The following is a 22,046-nucleotide window of genomic DNA, read 5'->3' on the forward strand; positions in this document are numbered from 1 at the left end:
TTGGAAAGAAGCTCAGAGGTGAAGCTTTTGACCAAGGTCGTACGCAGGAGGAGCTTGAGCCAGACTCCAGGTCTCCTGGCTGACCATCTCTCCCTTTGTGGGGGCAGCTGCTGTTGCCCCTCAGGCAGTGGTGAGCTGCAGAGGAACAGACTCAGCTTCCCCCAAAAGATCAAGGGGTGTTAGGGATGTGTAAAAAGGCACTTGTGTTGGTGTTTCCTTTTTGTTTATTAAGCAAATAGATAGGTCATTTGGTTGGAAGGTATGATGTCAAAAATTGTGAAGGCAGCACCAAGGCCAGACCTGACATCCTGGGTAAACCAGTTTGGCACCATCTGTTTGTGTTTTTTGAGTGGTGGTGGTGGTGGATTTGTAAACGCTGGAATTTCAGGGGAGAGAGGGAAGAGTAGGGGTAGGGGCCAGGGTCAGGAAGAGCAGTGGAGAGACTGGCTTAAATTCTGGAGCTCCCTGAAAGAAGGGACCCCCAGGGTTTCTCTGGGGATGAAATGCAGGCACATATTTAAAGAAAGGAAATGATTCTCTGCGGTCTGCAGCATTCTCCTCTAGCTGACAGGGTTCAAAGCAGTGAAAAGAAGAGATGAGGAGAGGAGGGAATGCCCATGCAAGTCTGGGGAGGGGGAAACAGAGAAGGAACGGGAGAGAAAGAAAAAATATCGTAGAGGAAGCCTGGGCCACGGTGGAGGAGGGGTTGGGGGAAGGGTACTGGAAAGGTAAAGAGGCCGCACGTGGGGGCCTGCGAACGCGTGGAGGACTGTCAGCCTCCTCCAGCTAGAGTGTCTTGCCCCAGAACCGTCCTGCCTCTCTCTTCTCCGGGTCTGGAAGTCTCAGGAGGCCGCGGTAGCGAGCGCAGAGCTCCGGGCGCTCTTACTAGGGGGAAGGGCGGGCAGGAGAGGCGGGGCCTCCGGGCCGGGCGGGAGCTAAGCCTCTGGCCGCGGGCGGGGCTCCTCTCCGGCGGGCGGGCGCCGGAGTCTGGGGGCCGTGTTTCCCCCTCCCGGTCGGTGGAGGCGCCTGGCCCCTCCTCCCCCGGCCGCCCCCACCCCCGCTGCCGCTGTCAAAGATAAACCGGGCCGTTGCTTGCAGGAACAGCGGCAGCCGGCGATCGGGCGGTGAAGAGCCTCGGGCGCGGCCTCGCCTCCCCGGCCCGGTGCCCGCATCAGCACCGCGGACAGCACAGCGGCCGTCGCCAGTACCTAGGCGCCCGCTGGCCCACCAACCCACCGGCGCCCGGGCCCGCGGCGTCCGCATCAGCACCGTGGACAGTGCCCCGGGCCCCTTCTCGCTTCTGCCAGCCCACCTGCTCCCGGAGTCAGCACCGCGGACAGCCCCCCGCCACCCGCCTCGCGGCAGGCTCGGAGCGGTCAGCGCCCCTGGAACATGGCCACTGAGGTAGGGGGCGAGCGCCGGGCCCGCAGGCAGTGCCCGACTGGTGCGGGAACACATCCCCGCTAGGGGCCACTGGGCGGGAAAGGAAGAAGGGGGGTGGGGTGGGGTGGAGTGAGGGGGTGGGGTAGGGTAGGGTAGGATGGGGTGGTTTTCCAGATCTCATACTGAGGGAAGGGGTGGGGAGCAGAGTGGCAGGGTGGAAGAGAGGGGCTTCTCCTGAGAACTCATCTCACCCCGGCGATCTTCCCCATCTGAGTGCCGAAGCTGCCCACGCCACTTGTTGGCACTGGTGCCAGGTTTGCTCCAGGGACCCATCTGGGGTTTCCCCTTACTGTCTTAAAACTACTTCCCTAGAGGGTTGGAGGTGAACTTGTCCCTGTTTTAGGGGAGGGAAGGCAGCTGGTTGCTGTTGCTATGCAGTGTAGCCATCCAGCTTTTGAACCCAAAAACCCGGTTAAGAGATGGCAGACCTACCTCCACATCCATATTTCCTTCATGGGGAGGGAGGGGACAAAGAATCCTCAGGCCAAAACACCAAACAGTTGGTTTTAATGAGCTGCCTGCACCAGTCTCCACTTTTGCATGTCATGCTTTCTTGCCTTTTCATCCCATTCAAGTTTCTTGTACCAGGGTGTCTACATTTCCCGTGTCTGATGGGAGGAGCTGTCTTCTTTTTCAGGGTGTGATGATAGGTGTGTCACCTTCAAGGGATTTGAAAGTTGAACCAAGAGACCTGTTGGCTGAGGGCAGAATCTTGGTGCAGTGCTTAAGAGATCGGGAATTTCCTCCTGTAGTCCCTCATTTCGTGTGGCAAATGGAGCTCTCTATGTTCCCACTGTACAAGTGGTACAGCTAACACATGGAGAAGGGGAGGGCCCATTCGGTGCAAAGCATGTTAGCAGCAGAGCTGAAAGTTTCTTCCTTCGGATTTTTGGAGTGGAACCCAGGACACCAGGGTCTCTCCAGGTCTGATGTTGACTTCTTTTGTTGTGTTTCCCCATTTCTAACCCAGCTGGAACACAAGCCAGGGAGACCGCACAGGCTTTTGAATGATTCTGTGCATTGCCTCTGGGCATCCTGGTGAGCAGCATGACATCAATACCAAGTGTTACTATTGCAATTCTGCTGTCGTGGCCACCACAGAACAAGGTGCTGTTGCTTGGTGCCATTTGGCTTTGTGACAAGGCACAGGATTAGCTAGGAGAGCTCACCCCCCTCCCCTGCCCACCCAGGACATTGTGAGGGAGCAAGCCCTAAGCAGGCCCATGGAGCTTGGTTTTTAGGGTGGAGGAATGCAAAATAAATAAACAATTAGAAAGCTTGGAAAGTGCCAAAGTTATTGAGAAGAGCAGGAAGAACAAAGGCGAAATGGCCAAGGATCTGGTCACCTTCCAGATAGGGCTGGCAGGCTGCAGCAGAGGCTGCTGGTGTTGGGCAGGAAGGGACAACTTCAGTCACCTGGGCATAGCTGGGCCAGCAGTGTGGGCAGAGAAGGCAGCCGCATCTGTGATGTGTTCTGCCAGATTCCAGGAGGCCCATCTGTCTCATCATACCTCCATTTCAGGTCTGTTGTACACAAATGCCAACCAGCAGGCTCACATCTCTAGGTTGAGGCAGTGTTTCTAGGAGGCTGCTGTTAGACATGCATGACTCTCCCCGGGGAGAGGTTCTGCTCATCATGCCTCTGTGAATGTAGCACTTTTCTGTGTACAAAGCACTAGCACATGTGTGATCTCCTTTGAGCTTTAGAGCAAACCTGTGAAGTGGGTAAGGATGGTGTTATTATCCCCAATTAACAGATGAGCTAACTGAGGCTCAAGGGCTTGCCTGATCCCTGTGAAGAAGCCAAGCAAGGCATCATTATCCCATTTTACGGATGATGCAACTGGAATGTGAGAGTTATTCAAGAAAATATGGCTCAAAAGGCCAGGGCAAGAACTAGAGCTTGAGTCTTCTGCCTCCCTGGTCAGTGTTTTTTCCTGCTGCACCCAGGTGTATCCATTAGCCAATGGTGTTGCTCAACAGAGAGGTGGGCGCTAGGGGCTGTGACATGAGGCTGTGATGGAAAGGATGCAGAAGGACTGAGCCTCCCTGTTCAGCCTGGCTGGGTCAGCTTGAGGACAGAGGGACAGAAGAATGCCCAGAAGGGATGGAGAGCAGAGGACAAATATTACCCATTTCCCAATTTGGCCTTGGGTGGACCCTGCTGGCAGTACCAAGGGAGGAAGCCTTAGGTCTGCCAAGGCACAGAATGTACACATTATCTGGGCTGTGGAGTGAGTCATTCTCCCTAGGCTGTTTTTACTGTTAGGACTGAGTTAAGATTACCAGGAAAAACCTGTTGGGAGAAGGAATACCTCATGCCAAACTTCTTGGCCATTCCCTTAGGATTCTGAATGGGAAGTCCTCAGTTCCAGCAGAAGGTGTTTTGAGAGGTGAAGAGGAGAGGAACAGAGAGAGAGAGGAGAGGGAGGAGGGGGTGGGAGAGAAGGAGAGGGAGGGACAGGAAGACGGGGGGTGGGGGGGGAGAGGAAGAGAGAGACATTGGGAAAGATTGGATATCCCTGGATCCCTACGTGGAAGGCATGGAAACCGGATCTTTTCTGCTTCCTAATTTCTGTTGAGGAGTTAGCATTAGGGGAGGAGTGCGTGTGAGGAACTCAGAGGAGGGATGAAGCCTTCTGAGTGAAACACTGACCTCATTTGGACAACTGTAATGAGCCCATTTCCTGAGCAGCAAACCTCTTTGAATGTGTGTCACTGGGAGCAGGGTCCACCCTGGGAAACAGTCCAGATGGACAAGGACAACTGGGAAATGCCTGGCTGGGAGGGGCTTCCTCGAGTGGTGGAGCTTGGTCTCTAAGAGGTTTTTATTTTTTTTTAAAGATTTATTTATTTATTTATTTATTTATTTATTTATTTATTTAACAGAGAGAGACTCAGCAAGAGAGGGAACACAAGCAGGGGGAGTGGGAGAGGGAGAAGCAGGCTTTCTGCAGAGCAGGGAGCCCGACATGGGGCTTGATCCCAGGATGCTGGGATCATGACCTGAGCCGAAGGCAGACGCTTAACGACTGAGCCACCCAGGTGCCCCTCTCTAAGAGGTTTTTAAATGCACCAAAGTAGCATTATCCAAGCAAGGCATTTGGAGGTTTGATCTCTGAGGCCTGGAATTAACAACCAGCAGACAGTGGGTTGGGCTTGGCCCTGGTGTAGGCTTAGAAGAAGGGAGGCCCTATGCCTGGGTTTCCATCCTGAGGCCTGACTTGGCTGCTTGTGACTCATGATCCTCACTCCTCCTCCACACCCCAGCCAGGGAGCATGGTGTTGGTTCATTAGCTGAATCTCCTGATTCTTGATTTGAGCCTCAAATGCATCCTCTGGAATTAGCTAGTTTTTAATGAGGATGGAGATGTGGGCCAGATGGGGCCTCCTGTTTGTCTTGGGCAGATTGGGACTGGGAGTGCTCTTCTGAACTCTGGTGCTTGCTCCTCCCCACCTCTCCCAGGTTGGCTCTGTCAGGTGTGTGACCCAGTCTTCAGGCAGCCTCCCTATCCCTGTCCCACTGAAGTTCGAAAGTTGGTGCTAGCAGATATGACCACTGATGTTCTCTTTCTTCCTCATGAACTGCCTCTGGGTCCTGTCCTTACTCAGCTGCCAGCAGGCCTGAGGACAGTGGCAGGAGAAAGGGCAGAGTTGAGGAAGGTAAGAAGTAGACAAGAAGCCCAGGTGTCAGGGTCAGTTAAGAAACCCTGGGGCAGCTGCCTAGGGGAGACACAGAAGCTGTGGCCTCATAGCGAGATGTGTGCATATGCTGGGATCCTCTTACGGGATTTCAGAGCATCATGGATCTCTCCTAAAACCCCCCACTCACTTCCTGAAAGCTAAGTAGCTGGCAAGTGCTTGGAGCCTGGCTCTAGCTCCGGCCCAAGGGCCCCAGTGATGGGATTCTTCATTGAGAGGTCCTCAACTGGCCATTCTAAGAGTGAATCTCGTTCACAGTTGTGCCTTATTTGGTCCGCTTCGTGCTTACAAATGTAAAAATTTATTGGAAACATAAAACAAAAATCAAGATATTTGGTATTAAAGAAATCTGGATTTGTGGCTTCTCTTAAGATGTCAGAAGCACAGCATCCTGGACTCACATTCTCACATGGCAGTGCGGCTGCTTTCCTGAGACAGGACATGAGTTCTCTGATTAGCCACAGCCCTCACCCAGCCCACTTACATGCTTAGTCCCTATAAACATTTGCATTCGTAATCCCTGAGAAAGCCTCCTGAATGTCAGGGCTGGAAGGGGCTTTAGGTGATTATGTTGTTCCAGCTTCTCAGTTTCTAGTTGAAGAAGTGGAGTCCCAGGGTCATGTGGCCCGGACTAGCACCCAGGTCTCCAGCTCCCAGGTTGGTGGGCCTTCTTTCCATCAGGGCCTTTTGGTACTTCACAACTGAGCCACCATGGATGGAGAGAGCCAGGAGATGCTGCTCTGCCTTAAATCCACCCTTCACCAATTACAGATGAATCTGTTATATTGTACTTTACATAGATCTGGGAGATGAAGGCTCTGGAGTATACAGTGTGTCTGATACCATCTTCTAGTGACTCCTCAAGACTCCACAAATACTCTAAGGGAGGAAAGCAGATGCCTCGTCACTCAGAGGCAGTATTCTAAGGCTCAGGATTTTTGAGATTGGAAAGGGTGTTGACCCCTCCTACTCTGGCTACTTGAGAACCCATGGATCAAAGCCAAGAGGAGATGGGACTATACTATGGAAAGTAGCACCCTAAAATCTTAATGGAATACTAAAGTAGAAGTTTATTTACTGCTCAGTAAGGTCCCAGACAAGTGGTTCTGACCGGCAGGTGGATCTCCCCCAGGCTGATTCAGGGACCCAGGCTGTTTCCAACTTGTGGTTCCATCATCTTCAACGTATGGCTTCTTTGGTTTCTGTGGAAGAGGAAAGATTACAGAGGAGTGGCTAGTTACTGTGAGCCAAGCCTATACATTCCCCTCACATTCCATTCAGTCATATGGCCACACCTAATTGCAAGGCAGTCTGGGGATTAATCTAACTGTATGCATAGGAGGAAGAAGAAAGGCTGTTGTCATCAGCTTGCTGGTCACTAGAGACACATCCCTTCATGGTAGCACACAGTGCATGTGTGCACTCAGACACAGACAAAGGAGGCTTTCGGAGGGGAGAAGCTGAGTCCATATCAGAATGGCTGAAGAACTGTTTTTGTTTTTTTCTCCCCTTCTTTCCATTCTCACCAGCACTTTCCTTGGTTTAGATGTACTTTTGTGTTTCCCTGTACCACTACAAAGATCCCTTCACCTGGCCTCTTACCCCAGTCATGCCCAATTCCCATGCATCTCACACAGAGCTGCCTGAATGATCCTTCTGGGGCTAGAGGAATCCATCCTCAAGATCCACTGGCTCGGGCACCTGGGTGGCTCAGTCATTAAGCATCTGCCTTCGGCTCAGGTCATGGTCCCAGAGTTCTGGAATCGAGCCCCACATCAGGCTTCCTGCTCGGCGGGAGGCTTGCTTCTCCCTCTCCCACTCCCCCTGCTTGTGTTTCCTCTCTCGCTGTGTCTCTCTCTGTCAAATAAATAAACAAAATCTTTAAAAAAAAAAAAAGATCCACTGGCTCATGTCAGTTGGTTTTAGAAGGGTGAAGGAAGGCCACAGCCCTTTTCCTTGGAAAATACAAAAGATACGAAATCTTAACCAGACAGAACAGACACATTAATGAATAATGTACTTATCTCACCAAAGCTTTCTTTGTTTTTCAAAGTTATCATAGGATCCTAGTGGATGTCAAGGGGGCTTTCTCAGTCCAGACCTTGATTGGAGGAATCAAGGACTACTAAGATGAGAGGAGTACCTATACATTCTTCAATTCAGTCCCAATACTCTGGGGACCACTTCTCTTATGAAGAGCAAGGGTTGTCTGGATTTAGGAAAGTCTCTGATTCTCCCCTTTTCAGAACCTTGATCTACCAATTATCTGCTCCTACCTCTCTCTCATTACTTATTCTTTCCCCCAGTTTTTTTTTTTTTAAAGATTTATTTATTTTAGAGTACCCATACTCGCTAGAGAGAGCATGGGCGAGATAGCAAGAGCACACTTGAGTATGGTGTAAGGAGGGGCAGAGGGAGAGAGAATCTGAAGCAGATTCTCTGCTGAGTGTGGAGCCCAGCATGGGGCTCGATCTCACCACCCTGAGATCATGACTTGAGCCAAAATTAAGAGTTGGATGCTTAACCGACTGAGCCACCCAGGCGCCCCTCTTTCCCCCAGCTTTTAAGCAAGTTTAAGTGTCTTCCACCCTACACCCTCCCCTCTAGTAGAGCCTCCTCACTGCCCCCAGCTCTCTGTAATCTCACTGTCCTCTATACTGTCATCCCCCCTGCTCTTATCTAATCCACAAACCAACTCCTGTCTTGCTGAAATCTGCCTGCAATCACTGGAGTAGACCAAGTTCTCTGCCATCTTTGCTCCTTTGCACAAGTTTCTCCCCTCTGTCTGGGTTGCTTTTACGTCCTCTCCCTGCCCACTGCCTGCCCCCTACCACTAGCAAGTCCTGGCCTTCCTTTATGACTCAACACAGACCTCAGGAAGTCTCTTCTGAGTAAGTATTTCTGGGTTAAGATGTTACTTCTCTGAAGCATTTATCACAGGCTAATTTATTATATATTTACTTGTCTTCCTCCCTGGAGCTCACAGACTGTCTTTTGCTCAGCATCCCCAGAGCCTGGCAGTAGTAGGGACTCAATAAATGAAAGGAATGACTGAATGGATTCACCTTAATTACGCAGGATGAACTGGCTGTGTGTTCACTCTGCCCTTGGGGCTTGGTCTCCATGTGGTTCCAATGTTTGGCATATTTTACCCAGTGGAACGCTAGTTTCAACTGTGGGTGACTAAGGCTGGAAGTGGAAGAAAGAGGCCCTGTCCTTCTGTGGAATTGAGCCCACTCCCCTCCAATGCTAGAGTCTGGATCAATGTCCAGTCTGCAGGTGTGGGCAAGGGACAGAGTTGCTCCACTCCTTCCTGCCAGGGCAAGATGTTTCTTTAATTTCTGGCTTCAGCCCACTTTATCCATAATTTTCTCGGGGGAAGTTTGAGCATTTGGGGGCCCCTCTTTCCTGTGGTGAGAGGTCCTGCATGGGAAAGCTATTCCTGGTGCTCTCTGACCTGGGCTTTAACTTGGCCTGAACCTGAATCTCCCTCCAAGGTGGTGGGCATATCAGGTCCTCCTCTGTCCTACATGCTTCCCTCCTCAACTCTGCTGTCAGCCCCACTTCTGGGGTCTGAGACCTCAGTCTTGTTCAAGCTTGGGTTCCCCAAGCATGAGGCCTGATGAGTTCTGAATATTTGATACTTGCTAAGTGAACAAAGGTGTGAAAGGTTCTGTGTGTGTGAGAGAGACAGAGAGGAAAATGGAGAGAGGAGGATGAGGGGGGAGGGGTGGGGAGGCGGAGGGGAGGGGGAGAGAGAGAGAGAGAGAGAGAAAGAGAGAAGGATCTGGGCCAGCCACCAGGAAGTCTTTTCTTCTTGTTAAAATGTGTTTCTGGCTCTGTTGATGGTTCCAGAACCTCCCCTTTTGGCTCAGCTTTGGCTCTGCTTCAGGCTTTTTCTAGATCTTTCTGGGATAGCTTGAGGTATCTTGTCTGGTAAGCTCCACAGTCCTGCTTCCCCATGGCCTTCCTGGAGCACTGGTAGGGTGGCTAAGGTCCTGGTTTGCTGGGAACTTTCTTGGTTTTAGTGCTGTCAGAACCACATCCTGACACCCCCTCAGTCTTGGACAAACCTCGATGGATGGTCACCCTGAGTGTGTGTCTCCCGTGTGCCTCCTCAGGTCCACAATCTGCAGGAGCTGCGGCGAAGTGCCTCGCTGGCCACCAAGGTCTTTATCCAGAGAGACTACAGTGATGGGACCATCTGTCAGTTCCAGACCAAATTCCCCCCAGAGCTGGACAGCCGGGTGAGGATGGTTTTTTTTTCTCAGCTTGGAACACAGGCCATGATGGACTCAAGGACTTAATCAAATGTATTTTTTTTCCAGGATAAAACTGATATGTGTCACATCACTTGTTCAGTCACTTCACATGGAAGAGTTAAACCATGTCCCTGACATTGCCTTGCTGTCCCCGCATGGAAAGTTAGAGCTGGAAAGGCCTCAGATGTCCTAGTTCCGCAGCCCCCCTAGAGTCACCTGGAGAGCTTATTAGACAAAAGCACATTCCTTAGTCCTGCGACAGCAGCGGCCCCAGCAAGCTCCACTCTTTAGCAGCAGTTCTCAGCCCTAGCTGCGGAGCTTTAAAAAATCCTGATGCCCAGGTCATCAACCAAGGGCTCTGCCCACAGCCTCTCCGTCCAGACTTAGCTACCTGGGTGTCTCATGGACCACCAGCCCCTTGTGAGCCTCAGCTCCTGCTGTTGACTTTTGCTTCTGGCTCAGGGCCGTGTATGGCCCTCGTCCTGAGCCTCGGTAGAACTGGCCTGGGGTTGTAGAGTCGGCCCTCTGGAGGGCGGTGGCAGACCTTGACTCTTCCATTCAGCAGCCCAGGCCCATCTGAAGGGGGTTGGGAAGGTGGGGCAGGGCTGCCTTTTGCTAATCCGATCCCTAACTAGCTTTTAGGGAGCTATGGGTCTCCTCATCAAAGGACATACCTGTCCTTTGGGGCATGGTGACTCTTAGGGTAGAGCATAATGTTCTCTTAATGCATTTACTCCAGATCTGTGTAGGGACAGTGACTGGGAACCCCAAAACTTCTGACTATTCTTGGGGAGACCTTTGGTCCTAGATGGGTGTGGAAGGTCCCTAACCTATGTGATGGACAGTTCTGATCCTGTAGTGGTGAGTGGGGAAGGGGGTGTTCTGAGGAATGTAAAAAAATGGGGCTATAGTCACTTTGACACCTGTTGAATTTGGAGCATGCCCTTCCAGTCTAGTGTACGGTTATGTATTGAAGAGCACAGACTCAGGTCAAAGCTGTGTAACGTTGGACAAGTTCACTCAGCAAGTATTTACTGAGCAACTACTCTGTATGAGGCATGAGGGATCTAGAAGTGAAGTCTTGGGAGTCTATTTTCTCTTAGAGGGTATAAAGAATAAAATAGCAAGTAAATATGTAGCAGCTCTGGGGGTGACCAATACTAGAAAAATAAGGGGGTAGGTCACGGGGCTGGGAGAGCTGGGGAAAGGGGAGTGGCCGGGGAGGTCTATGAGGTAAGGTGAGACCTGAGCCTGGGGTGGGAGAGTGTTGCATCCAAGGACACAGGCGCAAAGGACTTGTGCATTTGCAGGAAGCAGCAGGGCAGTCGGTGTGGCCAGAATGGGGACTGAGGGGGCAGGAGAGTAAGAGGCAGGCCCAGGGGACGCAGGACCAGACCCTGTAGGGCCTAGCAGTCATTGTAAGGACTTCTTGGATTTTACTTGGAGAGAGATGAGAAGGCTTTGGAAGCTCTTCTTCAGAGCTGTGACACGCTCTAACTTTAGCAGGCTCCCTTGGCAGGGCTGGGGGCAGAGAGACCAGTTAAGAGGACAGAGATGATGGTGGCCTGGACCACAGAGCAGAGCTCTGAGCTGCTGAAAGTGAAAAAAATGCGTGAAAGTGTGTTATTTATTTACTTACTTTTATTAAATTTTTAAAAAAGATTAGACTTTGCAAAGCTTTTTTCAGATGAAGCAGTCGATTAATTTATTTTTTAAAGATTTTATTTGTTTACTTGAGAGAGAGAGTGCGTATATGTGTCCGAGCATGTAAGCGTGAGCAGGGGAAGGGAGATGGGGAGGGCTGGAGGCAGAGGGAGGGGCAGAGGGAGAGGGGGAGGGGCAGAGGGAGACAGAGAAGCGGACTCCCTGCTGAGCGCAGAGCCTGACAAGGGGCTCCTTTCCAGGATCCTGAGATTATGACCTGAGCTGAAGTCAGACGCTTAACTGACTGAGCCACCCAGGTGCCCCAGCAACTGCTTAATTTAATCTACAGTTGCCAGATGAATTTATAAACATCTTATTATTTTTTTAATTGAAGTATAGTTGACACACAATGTTACATTGGTATCTGAAAGTGCCTTTAAAATTTTTTTTTTTAATTTTTTTTTATTTGCGAGAGAGAGAATGAGAGAGAGCACGAGAGGGAGGAGGGTCAGAGGGAGAAGCAGACTCCCTGCTGAGCCGGGAGCCCGATGTGGGACTCGATCCCGGGACTCCAGGATCATGACCTGAGCTGAAGGCAGTCGCTTAACCAACTGAGCCACCCAGGCGCCCTGAAAGTGCCTTTAAAAATAGAAGGCATAGACAGCTGTTATGATTACGGATGCAGGCAGGACAGCTGGGCACACGCACAAGGCTGTTGTGTTCTTCATGACCTCTTAGGTTGAGGGAAGTGCCCCCTCCTGGAGAGACACTCCCGAGGTCTCACACAATCAGTCTTATGCGGTTGGAGCTCCCCTACCAATTAGGACCGGGGCGCTTTCACAGCTATCAAAATGGGAGGGGTGGCACAGTCACTAGAATTCCTGCCTGATCCCTTGCAGAAAATGTTCACATCAAATGGTGGGAGTTTCCTGCTTCCAAGGGAGGCCAAGTAGCCATTCTTATTCCCATTTTATAGATGTGGAAACTGAGGCTAGAGTAGTTAAGTCATTAGCCAAAGGCCACACAGCTAGTTGATGGTCAAATCTGGACTGGACCCCAGGCCTCTGTTTACAAAGTCCTGTGAGACGGGCTTCTTTTTATTGAGCCTTTCCTAAGGTCTCCTGACTCCCAGTCGAGTGCTTCACAGGCACCTGCAGCTTCTCTGGTCTTGCCTGTGGGCATCTCCCCCCACCAGCGTGGCCCTACCACTGCCATCCTCCCTCCCACCTGTGACTGTCCACAGTCCAGGGAGGCTGACCTCAACATGGTTCCCTGTCCCTCTCTCCCTCCAGATTGAGCGGCAGCTCTTTGAGGAGACTGTGAAGACCCTCAACAGCTTCTATGCGGAGGCCGAGAAGATTGGGGGCAGCTCCTACCTTGAGGGCTGCCTGGCCTGTGCCACGGCCTATTTCATCTTCCTCTGCATGGAGACCCACTATGAGAAGGTGGCTCCCTTCCTGACTGCCCTGCGTCCCCTCCCCCAGGGCTCCCCTGCTGCATCTTCATCCTCAACTGGCCCTTCTCCTTGCAGGTTCTCAAGAAGATCTCCCGCTACATCCAGGAGCAGAATGAGAAGATCTTTGCCCCTCGAGGCCTCCTGCTCACGGACCCCGTGGAGCGCGGGATGAGGGTTGTATCCTTCCTGGCTGTTCTGTGTAAGGGCACAGAGCTGCCAACTAGTAGGGTCCCTGGTGAGGCTACCAAGAAATAGGGGCCACCCTAGGGGCCTCTGCTCAGGGATTTCCTAGGATTCCCCACATCACGGGTCACCCGCTCCCCTCCCCCATAAGTTATCAATGCCATTTGTGAATTTCAGGGTTTGCTTTTATCGAGCTACATTTATTCACTGCTTAACACATGCCAGGTATCATAGTAACTGCTTTGAAACGATGTAATTCTCATAATACCCCTAAAGGTGGGTGACTCGTATTATTCCCCTTGTCAGTGAACACACTGAAGGTCAGTCACTGGCTCAGGGTCACCTGGCTGGTTGACGTCAGAGCCGTGATCGGAGCCCAGGCCCACACTTAGCTATGAGGCTGTATTGCCCCTCAGGGAATAGGCAGATCTCCCATCCATTTACATGTCTACATCCGTTTACACGTCTACAGTCTCAGGTACTCCTGTGTGTGCGTCCCCCTTTCACAGATCAGAAAAATGAAGTTTTGATGGGCGGCTGGTCCAAGGGTGGGTTATAGGTCTGCTCACCTGGACAAGTGTGTGCATACATCCCGCCCGCAGTCATTAGCAATGAGAGTAAAATTGTTAAAAAATAAATTTTTGCTAGAAAATTGAGAGGAAAAAGAGTAAAGAAAACACAAACACTGGAATCTTCTGTTTACAAAGCCCTGTGAGACGGGCTTCTTTTTATTGAGGCTTTCCTACGGAGCGGGCATTGTGCTTGCTGCTTAACATGCGTGATTTCAGTCAGTCCCCAGACAACCCCGAGGTTCTCGGATTACCACCATTTTACATATGCAATCATTAATGGGTAACACGTTAAACGACCCCGTCTAAGGCCACATCGCTCGAGAGTAGGCGAGTCAGGGTTTGAAAGCAGGACACCGAAGTCCTCCCACTTGCCGTGGGCAGTGACACCAGCCGTCCTGGGGTTTGGTAGCTAGACCCACTAGAGTGGGAGCTTCTGGCCCGGGTGCGCGCGGCCGTCGGGGTCGCTGTGGACGTGCACCGAGTGCGTGCGTGCGGGAGCGCGGTGGCCCGGGCTCTGGCGGCTAGTGCCGCAAGCCTCCGTCCTCGCCGTCCGCGCCGTCCTCGCCGTCTGGGCAGCGGCCCCCGCCGGCCGCCCGCTCCCCGGCTGGCCTCGGTGCGCCGGTCCGTCCGCCCCTTCTCGGCAGCTGGCAGGGGGTCCGTCCTTAACGCCGCCGCAGATCGAGATCTCCATCTACGAGGACAGGTGCAGCAGCGGCAGCTCCAGCAGCGGCAGCAGCTCGGGCAGCGGCAGCAGCGGCGGGGGCGGCGGGGCGGGGGCCCGGTGACTGGCCGAGAGTCCCTGCAGGGAGGTGTACGGCCGGACTGAGGGCCTCTCAGACCTGCGGCGGCTGCGCTACCAGAGCACCCGCTTCTGAGTCATTCTCTGGGCCCCGGCTGCTCCCGGGGCGGGGGGAGGGTGACTGGCCCGGCGTCCTTGCGGGGCCCTTCTCCCCGCGCCCCTCCCGCACTCCTGCCCCTCACCCCTGGCAGGACGGCCCAATTCCGGACCTGGCACTTTCCCCAGGGGGCAGGTCTGGTCACCGCAGCCAGATCTTCCAGGGCAAGGCTGGGGCGGGGTGGGCAACACGATTTGGAAAGCCCTTTTCTTCTGCTGCTCCTCTCCCAACACCCTGCGGTGGGGCTCAGGTCCCAGAGAGAATTCCCATCCCGCATGATTCCTCAGCCCAAATCCCACATCCACCAGGACTCTCGCCCCCCAGGGTCCTGCTCCCGGTGTCTGCTCTTTCTGGGGCCACTGCAGCGGCTCTGCCTGTCTGTGAACCTGCCTCCCCCGGATTCGAGGTCTGGGGAGATGGGAGCCACTCAGTCCCCTCCTGACCCCTTCTAGACTCATGGCTTCCCCTTCCCCCATCCAAAGCCTGGAGGCCGCGTTGGCCTTGCCAAGAAACATCCAACTCCTGAGATTTTGCAGGACACGGGGCGCTGCTTGTGGGGCACGCAGCCTGGGGCTCTGGGAGGTTGTTATAAGGGGGTCTAGAGAAATGCTTCATGGAGACATGTAGCTTTGGGGGCTGTGAACCTCCAGGACTGGAGCCAGCTTCTCGGGATTAGAACCTGTGTGCACGAGAGAATGAGTGCGTGTGCATGCAGGCCAGCGTGTGAGCGCACATACGTGAGAGCACTGTGTGCACGAATGCGCGTGTGGCTGTGCAGGCCTGTGCATGAGCACACACGCGAGCGCACGTGCGAGAGTGCGCTTGTGTGAGTGTAGGTGTGGGAGCGCACTGGTCTGTTCCGCTTAGTTGCCAGGCCCATGACCGCCCCTCTCTGCAACCTGTCTTATCTTTGTGATGGTCTGTGGCTGCTTCCCTGCATGGGTCCAGCCTGTCCCTTTGTAAATAAATGTCCTAAAGCTCTTCGCCCCTTGCCTGGGGCTGCCAGCTTGGCTCTTCTTCCTGGTCTCTCCCCCCACCTGCAAAGTTCTCCCCACCTCCTCATTCTACTGTGTACATTCTAGCAAAAGAGAAGTTGGGGGTCTAGGAGCAGAGCCAACCTTCTGGGGCCTCCCGTGTCCCTCTCCCAACACCCCTCCCCCCATGACAAGGCAACAGGGCCACACATGCTGCATATTCAGCCCGCCCAGGCTCTGGGGCTCTCTAAGGCTGCGTAAGCAAGGCTCAAAGGAGCTGGCAACCTGCAGGGGAAAAGGCAAACTCCTTTCTTGAAAGGGAAGAGAAGCACCCAGCCAATGAGGCCCTGCCTGCCAAGGCCCAGGGCGGCCAGTGGGAAGGAAGCAGCTCTGTCCTGGTGCCCCGATGAGGGACAGAAAGCGGCTGCCTGCCTCAGCTGGCAGGAGGTGCTAAAAGGGCATCTGAAAGACCAGCCACTGCTGGTAGCCTTCTAGAACCAAAGAGGGGCTTGGTTTTCTTTTGGACAAGAGAGCAGCCTTTGGGAGGGAGATGCCTACCCAGGGAGCTGCAGAGGGCAGCCCGGTCCCTGAGCCCGACTGGGTGGGTCTGCGTCCAAGGATCCCCCCCAGACGGCGGCGACCCAGTGAGCCCCATGGCAGCGCCCTGACCCCTGGGCCTGGCCCATGCCCTCCCTGGCCCACTGTGTGGCCAGGCCTTATGTCTGGCCAGTGCCTCTCCTGTGGGATGGCTGGGCACAGGTGACGCAGTGGCCTTTGGTTTTATTATTTCTTTTTCCAATAAAAGGACTTGCCCAGCTTGAGGCTCTGTGCTGCTTCTCTCCCTTACGGTGGTGGGCTGCCAGCTCTGTGCCCCAGGCCTCCAGTGAGGCGAGGCTCAGCTGCCCACCCACCTCATGCTAAGGAGGTAGGGCTGACTATGTCCCTGAAGGAGTGGTGAAGCTGACATGGGCGGGACCCACCCTGTCTTCTTGGAGCTTGTCGTCTAGTGGGGAGGCTACATTCCAGATCCTCTAATCTGGAGCCTTTACGGGGCATTTGCAGCCTCGGGTGGAGGGAAATGCTTGACTGAAAGTCAGGGCAAAAGTAAGTAATGAATTGATTAAATACCCATTTTTTCAGCTCTTAACCTGGTTGGGCCCTGTTAGGGGTTGGATCACAGAAGTCACTCAGTTTTAAAGACTAGAAAAGCATGTGAGTGTTGAAATCTAGCAGGGTTGTGTCTTGCATTTTATAAAACCAAGGAACCTTTACTGAGCGCCTATCGTGCGCCAGATGCTCTGGTAAAACCATACGCTAGAGCTGGGAGGGGATTTAAAGATCATCTAAATGAGGCACAATGGAGGCCCAGAGCAGTCACATGACTTGCCCCAGGTCACACAGCTGGTTGACGATTGTGCCAAATTTAGAACCGAGCTCTCCTGACCCAGTGCTCACTCTGACACCATGGGGATGGCATCCCGATGGAAGATGCCTTATGCTGCAGGGCGGCCAGGGCCACACACTCAGGTCTGTGGACGAAGAGAGGGTCTCATCAGACTGGGGGGACAATGGCACCGGCCTCAGGGTGGGGGCTTTGGGGATCCCCTCTGGGTGGTGCTGAATGGGAGTCTGGGTGGCTTCCACGCTTGGACTTGCTGCTCTGGAGGGGCAGCTGGGCCTTTGCCTGAACCAGGGGGAGGCCTGGACCCACTGCCTGTGTGCAAAGCTGGGGTGTGTGTGGGTGGTCACAGTGGAGGTTGTTCTTTAACACGAGGGTGGGTTCATTCTGTCTGTCCTGTATGCAAGGTTATTAGTCGTAATATTAAACCATAGTAGCTAACATTTATCACTTGGTATGTGCCAGGCACTAGGCTAAGACCCTACATAATCATTCAACCCTCACAACAACCCTATGGTGTGGACTATTATTCCCATTTTACAGATGAGGAGACTGAGGCTCACAGAAGTTAAATAACTTGCCCAAAGTTACACAACTAGGAAGTGGCAGATCTTGGCTTTGAATCTAGGCAGTCTGACTCCAAGCTGTGTGGAAGATGATTAATCCAGCTTCAGGGACCCTGTCAGAGCTCGAGGTCCTCAGCCATCCTAGGGAAGGATTTGACAGATTCCCAGGTAAGGACGTGGAGCTGTGCCTGGTACCTCCAGGCATCATGGGAGTGGGGGTGGGCTGTGCTCCTCACAGAACTGTGGGGTCCACAGGGGCAGCTTGGTGAAGGGCAGAGTGGGGAGAAGCAGGTGAGCCGGGGCTTCTCTCTCCTGGGCTTTCCTCTGCTGGCTCAGTTCCAGGGGGTGTGGCCCCTCCTGCGGGTCCGGCCGCAGCCATGTCCCTGCATCCCCCTTGCCAGCCAGGAACGGGCCCGTCAGGCCCCAGGGAGCACAGGAACCCCCAGCAGCTCTGGGCTGCCATTCCCTTGGTTCCTGTTGCCAGACTCTGCCCTCTAGCTTCCTTTGGGGTGTGTGAAAACTGCAGGGCTTACGGAAGCTCACTGTGCCACCGAGTGGCAGAATCGTGCACTGCACCCTGGAATCAAAGCAGCCTGGGAAACGTTCCTAGAACCCCCCAAACCCACAGCCACTTCCACCTGCTTTCAGGTGTGGGGCAAAGATGGAGTCCAGTTGGTGGTGACTCTCCCTACGGCCAGCCCCTGGGGTGCTGCCTTTTTCCTGGGAACCCCCGGCTCCCTTCTCCACAGTTCCGGAAGGACTTATAATAAGGAAGGTTTCTGGCAGGAGGCACCTGTACCTGGTTTTGGTTTTACTATTGACCAAGGATGAAGGCAATGCAAATAGCACTCCTAGTGAGACCTGAACTGGAGTTCAGGCTTCATGAGAGTAGCACGTGGTGGAGACTCCTTGAGTCTCAGTTTCCTTCCCCAGCTGTAAAAATAGGGGTCCTAATACTTGACAAAATTACTCAGACCAGTGCTTCTCATCGTTGGCTGCAATCGATGTCACCTGGGGAGCAAGAGAAACCACTGATGTCTGGTCCTATCCCCAGAGATGCTGATTTTATTGTTCTGGGGGTGCAGCCTGGGCATCAGGATTTTTTTTAAAGTTTCTCTGGAGATTCTAGTGTGAAAACGAGGTCGAGCACCCCTGATTTCGACAGTACTTAGAGCGTAGGAGCCTTTTCATGGGCCTTGGAAAATGTCTGAGACCCAAATAAAAGTTTATCGTTCCAGAAAAGCAACGAGAAGCAAAATGAGTGCAAGTGACGACTCCACGTATAACAAATTCTAATACAGGCGAAACGAATCTATGGTGTTAGAAGTCAGGAAAGCAGCTGCCCTGGGTGGGGTGTGGTGAACGGAAGGGGGCCTGGGGAGACTTCTGGGTGCTCACAATCTGTCCAGCAGAGTGCTGGTTACACAGACGGGCTTGCTTTGTGAGAACTCGTGGAGCTGTACACTTAAGATTGGTGTCTTTTTCTATATGTCTGGTACATTTCAATAAAATTTACCAAAAAAGTTTATTGGCTCCAAAACAGGAAAAGAAAATGCAGAACTGAAATTAAGCATAATTAAGCATATCTACAAAATGTAGCACTGTCCGCCAACCGTAATTCAACTCGACTCTGGGTGTGTGTGTAATTCAGGGTGAGCTGTGGAGGTCTAGGACAGTGCTTGATAGGATGAGGGGTGGGGCGCCCAAAAGAGAAGAAGGGCCCTGGTACCTAAGAAAATCTTAAAACAGCCCAGGTTTACCCCAGGAGCTCTGAGCCTTGACCCCACCCCCTGCACTTAGGTGCAAAACAATGTGCCTTTATCGGGGGAAGGCCTTTGGCCGATTCGCAAAGAGGTATGTGACCACCCCCTAAGAAAAGGCTGAGAACAAATGGTTTTGAGGAGTCAGTGAGAAACTGGCCGAGAATGTGCTTGGGGAAGACGGTGCCGAGCTGCCAGCTCTTCCTCTAAGGGGCCATTTAACGGGCTTGTCGGGTCAGCGTCTGCCGGCCGGCAGAACTTAGCCTGCAGCCTCCTGGAGCTGCACCGGGACTTGCGGTTTGGAACTGGGGATGGCGGAGGAGGTGGAGGAGTGGGAAGGGAGTCAGAGGGCTGCCGCAGTCTGCTGACCCCGAGTCATGCACTTAGCTACCCTGAGTCCCAGCTCTGTCATCTGCAAAATGAGAGCGCACAGAGAATGCATCGCTGTAAATGCTAATCTATTTCTCTAAAGTAAAATATTATTGTTACTGCTGAAGTTACAGCAGGACCTCATTACATAGTGGCCTTGTGATACAGACTTATAGCCAGGTTCCAGGTTCTTGCATAGAATAAACATATTTATCCAAGGGTTCTCTGATTCTCTAATATATGCCAGGAATATTCATGTACATTAGAATTCCATTTAGTTCCCTAACACTCTGGTGGGTGGTTATATTTGAATGATTTTATAGATGAGGAAACTGATGTTCCAGGTGGTTAGGTACTTGACAAGCGCCCCCAGCTAGTGAGTGTCAGAGTAAAGACCCAAACCTGTATGTCAGAGGCCAAACCCCGCTCTCACTCTGCCAGTGTGTCACAGTCGGGTGAAAGACTCCATTCTACCTGGATTGCCTCCTAAAGGCAGATTCCAGACCCAGGGAGGAGCACGTGGCCAAATGTGGACACAGAAAAATTAGCTTTGCAGAGGCATGATGGGGCTTGATATTTTAAAGTAATTCAAGTTACTGATTTCTGTAATGGAAAAGTGATTGGGGACCAGCCACCACCTGAGAGCAGTCTAAGCAAAGCCCCGGGAAGGGGAAATGTTATACACAGCTTACTGGACCTTGTGGATGGCAAGGGCCGTCTTCCCTCTGTCCCTGTTTCCTTGGTAAACTCTCAGAGGGTGGGGATCTCGTCTTACTCATTTCCACCACCTCCCCCTCTCCCCACGTGCCTGTCAGGGGAGTGGGAAATGCAGCCCACCAGGAGGGCTGGCAGGAAGACACAGGCAGCAAGGACAGGAATATACAGATGTAAATCCGCTGGCCCCTGGGGCAACGTGACCCGAGAAGCAGCTTAGGCAGATGCAGACAGTAAGTGGCCGCTGAATGATACAGTTCAACTGCACGTGGCCCCTGACTAACTCAAAAGGTAGAGGCAGCGACGCTAGGCCCGCCCCTGTGCTGGGCAGCTGCTTTGAGTTGCCCTGCCGTGATCTCATGGCTCAGCTCGTGATCTCCACCTGTCCTGGGAAGGGAGTGAGGAAGGAGGAAGCGTGCATCCCGGCCCCACTCAGCCCCTGCCTGGTGCTCCCTGAACGCCACGGTTTTAAGGTGGGTAAATCCTCCTGGGGCTGAGTATGTTTCCTGGAAAGTCTGGGCCTGGGGCCCTAAGGAGTGAAGTACCGTGGGTGGGTGGATGGATGGATGGATGGACGGACAGACGGACGGACAAGTGGATGCATACAGGTAAGATGGGTGCCGGAGATGACTGATGGTTCAGAGGTGAGTGAGAGGGCTGCCTGGCTTGAGATGGATGCTCACAGAACCTGGAGAGCAGGTGAACGGATGGGTACCGATCGGCCCTGTGCTCCGCAGTGCAGATCTAAATACAGGGCTGGAACTCTTCAAAGGAAAGATACTGTGTAACCCGGCCCCAAATGAACTCTGCATTTGAGTGATGGATGTGTCTCTTTGGGAAGGATTCTTATAGGTCTAACATTGCCCCAGTTAATGACTTATGGATTGTTGTAAAATCAGGCAGTGCTAGAAATGAAAGCAGGAGATTGAAGGGCCTGGGACAGATTTTATAATAATATCTGCATTTTATCAGGCCCTGCACTGCACACCTTGCATGCTTTAGCTCCACAGCTCTGTGAGTTGTTAGGCTTCCTTTCTGTGGAGGAAGAAACTGAGGCTCAGAGAGAGGAAGCGGCTTCAGGTGACTAACAGGTCGTGAAGGTGGGGTGTCTGGGATCAAGCCTCAGTCCATTTGATCCCAGAGTCTCAGGGCGAAGAGAATGTTTTAAGTAAGGTTAGATGGAAGGAAGGAGGGATGGATGGAGGGCCATAGGAATTTTGGATCAGCTCTCTAAGAAAGAATGTGGCATTCTGGCCCACGAGACACATTCAGTGTTGGGGTGAGACTGAGACCCCTCTCCTAACTCTTTCCTCTCTGTGTCTGCCTTCAAGGCCTGTAAATCTTGAGCCAGGGGACCTGAAAAAATGCAGTGAAGGTATGTATGGGGTTTACCTTCCTCCCTGTGCCCCAAGCTTGTTCCTCTGCCATGATCCCCACTGGCAGTTGGGGAGGTGATTGGGCTTTTCTCCTTCCCCAGGAGCTCTGCACTCAGGTCTGGGGTGGAGGGAGGACAGCCCTCAGATCAATCTTTTGGTGGAGGGAGAGCTGCATTAATGATTCTGGGTGATAGGCCCTTCATGGCTGCTGTGGCGCTGGCATGAAGGACAAGTTCCCTCTACAGCAAGTATTCTGGGCCCCACACTTCCCTTCTGGCAGGCAGGCCAGGTTCATGAGGTTCTGGACAGGGACTTCCTGGGAAGGGGTAATGTGGGTGGTCTTACTCATCTCCTCCCCCTCTCCCCAGGTGCCTGTCAGGGGCGTGGGAAATGCAGCCCACCAGGAGGGCTGGCAGGAAGACACAGGCAGCAAGGACAGGAATATACAGATGTAAATCCGCTGGCCCCTGGGGCAACGTGACCCGAGAAGCAGCTTAGGCAGATGCAGACAGTAAGTGGCCGCTGAATGATACAGTTCAACTGCACGTGGCCCCTGACTAACTCAAAGGGTAGAGGCAGCGACGCTAGGCCCGCCCCTGTGCTGGGCAGCTGCTTTGAGTTGCCCGCCCTGATCTCGTGGCTCAGCTCGTGATCTCCACCTGTCCTGGGAGGGGAGGGAGGGAGGAGGAAGCGTGCATCCCGGCCCCACTCAGCCCCTGCCCGGTCCACT

General features: G+C 53.1%; 1 protein-coding gene across 1 annotated transcript; it reads left to right on the forward strand.

Moving 5' to 3' along the window:
* Positions 1 to 936: 936 nt before the first annotated feature.
* On the forward strand, positions 937 to 20,360 carry GOLGA7B (golgin A7 family member B). Its single transcript, XM_032432360.1, has 5 exons — positions 937 to 1,404; positions 9,267 to 9,392; positions 12,344 to 12,496; positions 12,583 to 12,684; positions 13,940 to 20,360. Exons 1-5 carry the CDS (start codon positions 1,393 to 1,395, stop codon positions 14,045 to 14,047), a joined length of 501 nt encoding a protein of 166 aa, XP_032288251.1. The 5' UTR covers positions 937 to 1,392; the 3' UTR covers positions 14,048 to 20,360.
* Positions 20,361 to 22,046: the final 1,686 nt, after the last annotated feature.

The sequence above is a fragment of the Phoca vitulina genome, unplaced genomic scaffold, assembly GCF_004348235.1.
Source record: "Phoca vitulina isolate PV1807 unplaced genomic scaffold, GSC_HSeal_1.0 scaffold48, whole genome shotgun sequence".
Taxonomy (NCBI): Eukaryota; Metazoa; Chordata; class Mammalia; order Carnivora; family Phocidae; genus Phoca; species Phoca vitulina.

Bases quoted from the DNA above. Each gene is read 5' to 3' on its own strand.
- GOLGA7B (XM_032432360.1), top strand. The intron at 12,497-12,582 runs GTGGCTCCCTTC...TTCTCCTTGCAG, and splicing joins TGGAGACCCACTATGAGAAG to GTTCTCAAGAAGATCTCCCG. The intron at 12,685-13,939 runs GTATCCTTCCTG...ACGCCGCCGCAG, and splicing joins TGGAGCGCGGGATGAGGGTT to ATCGAGATCTCCATCTACGA.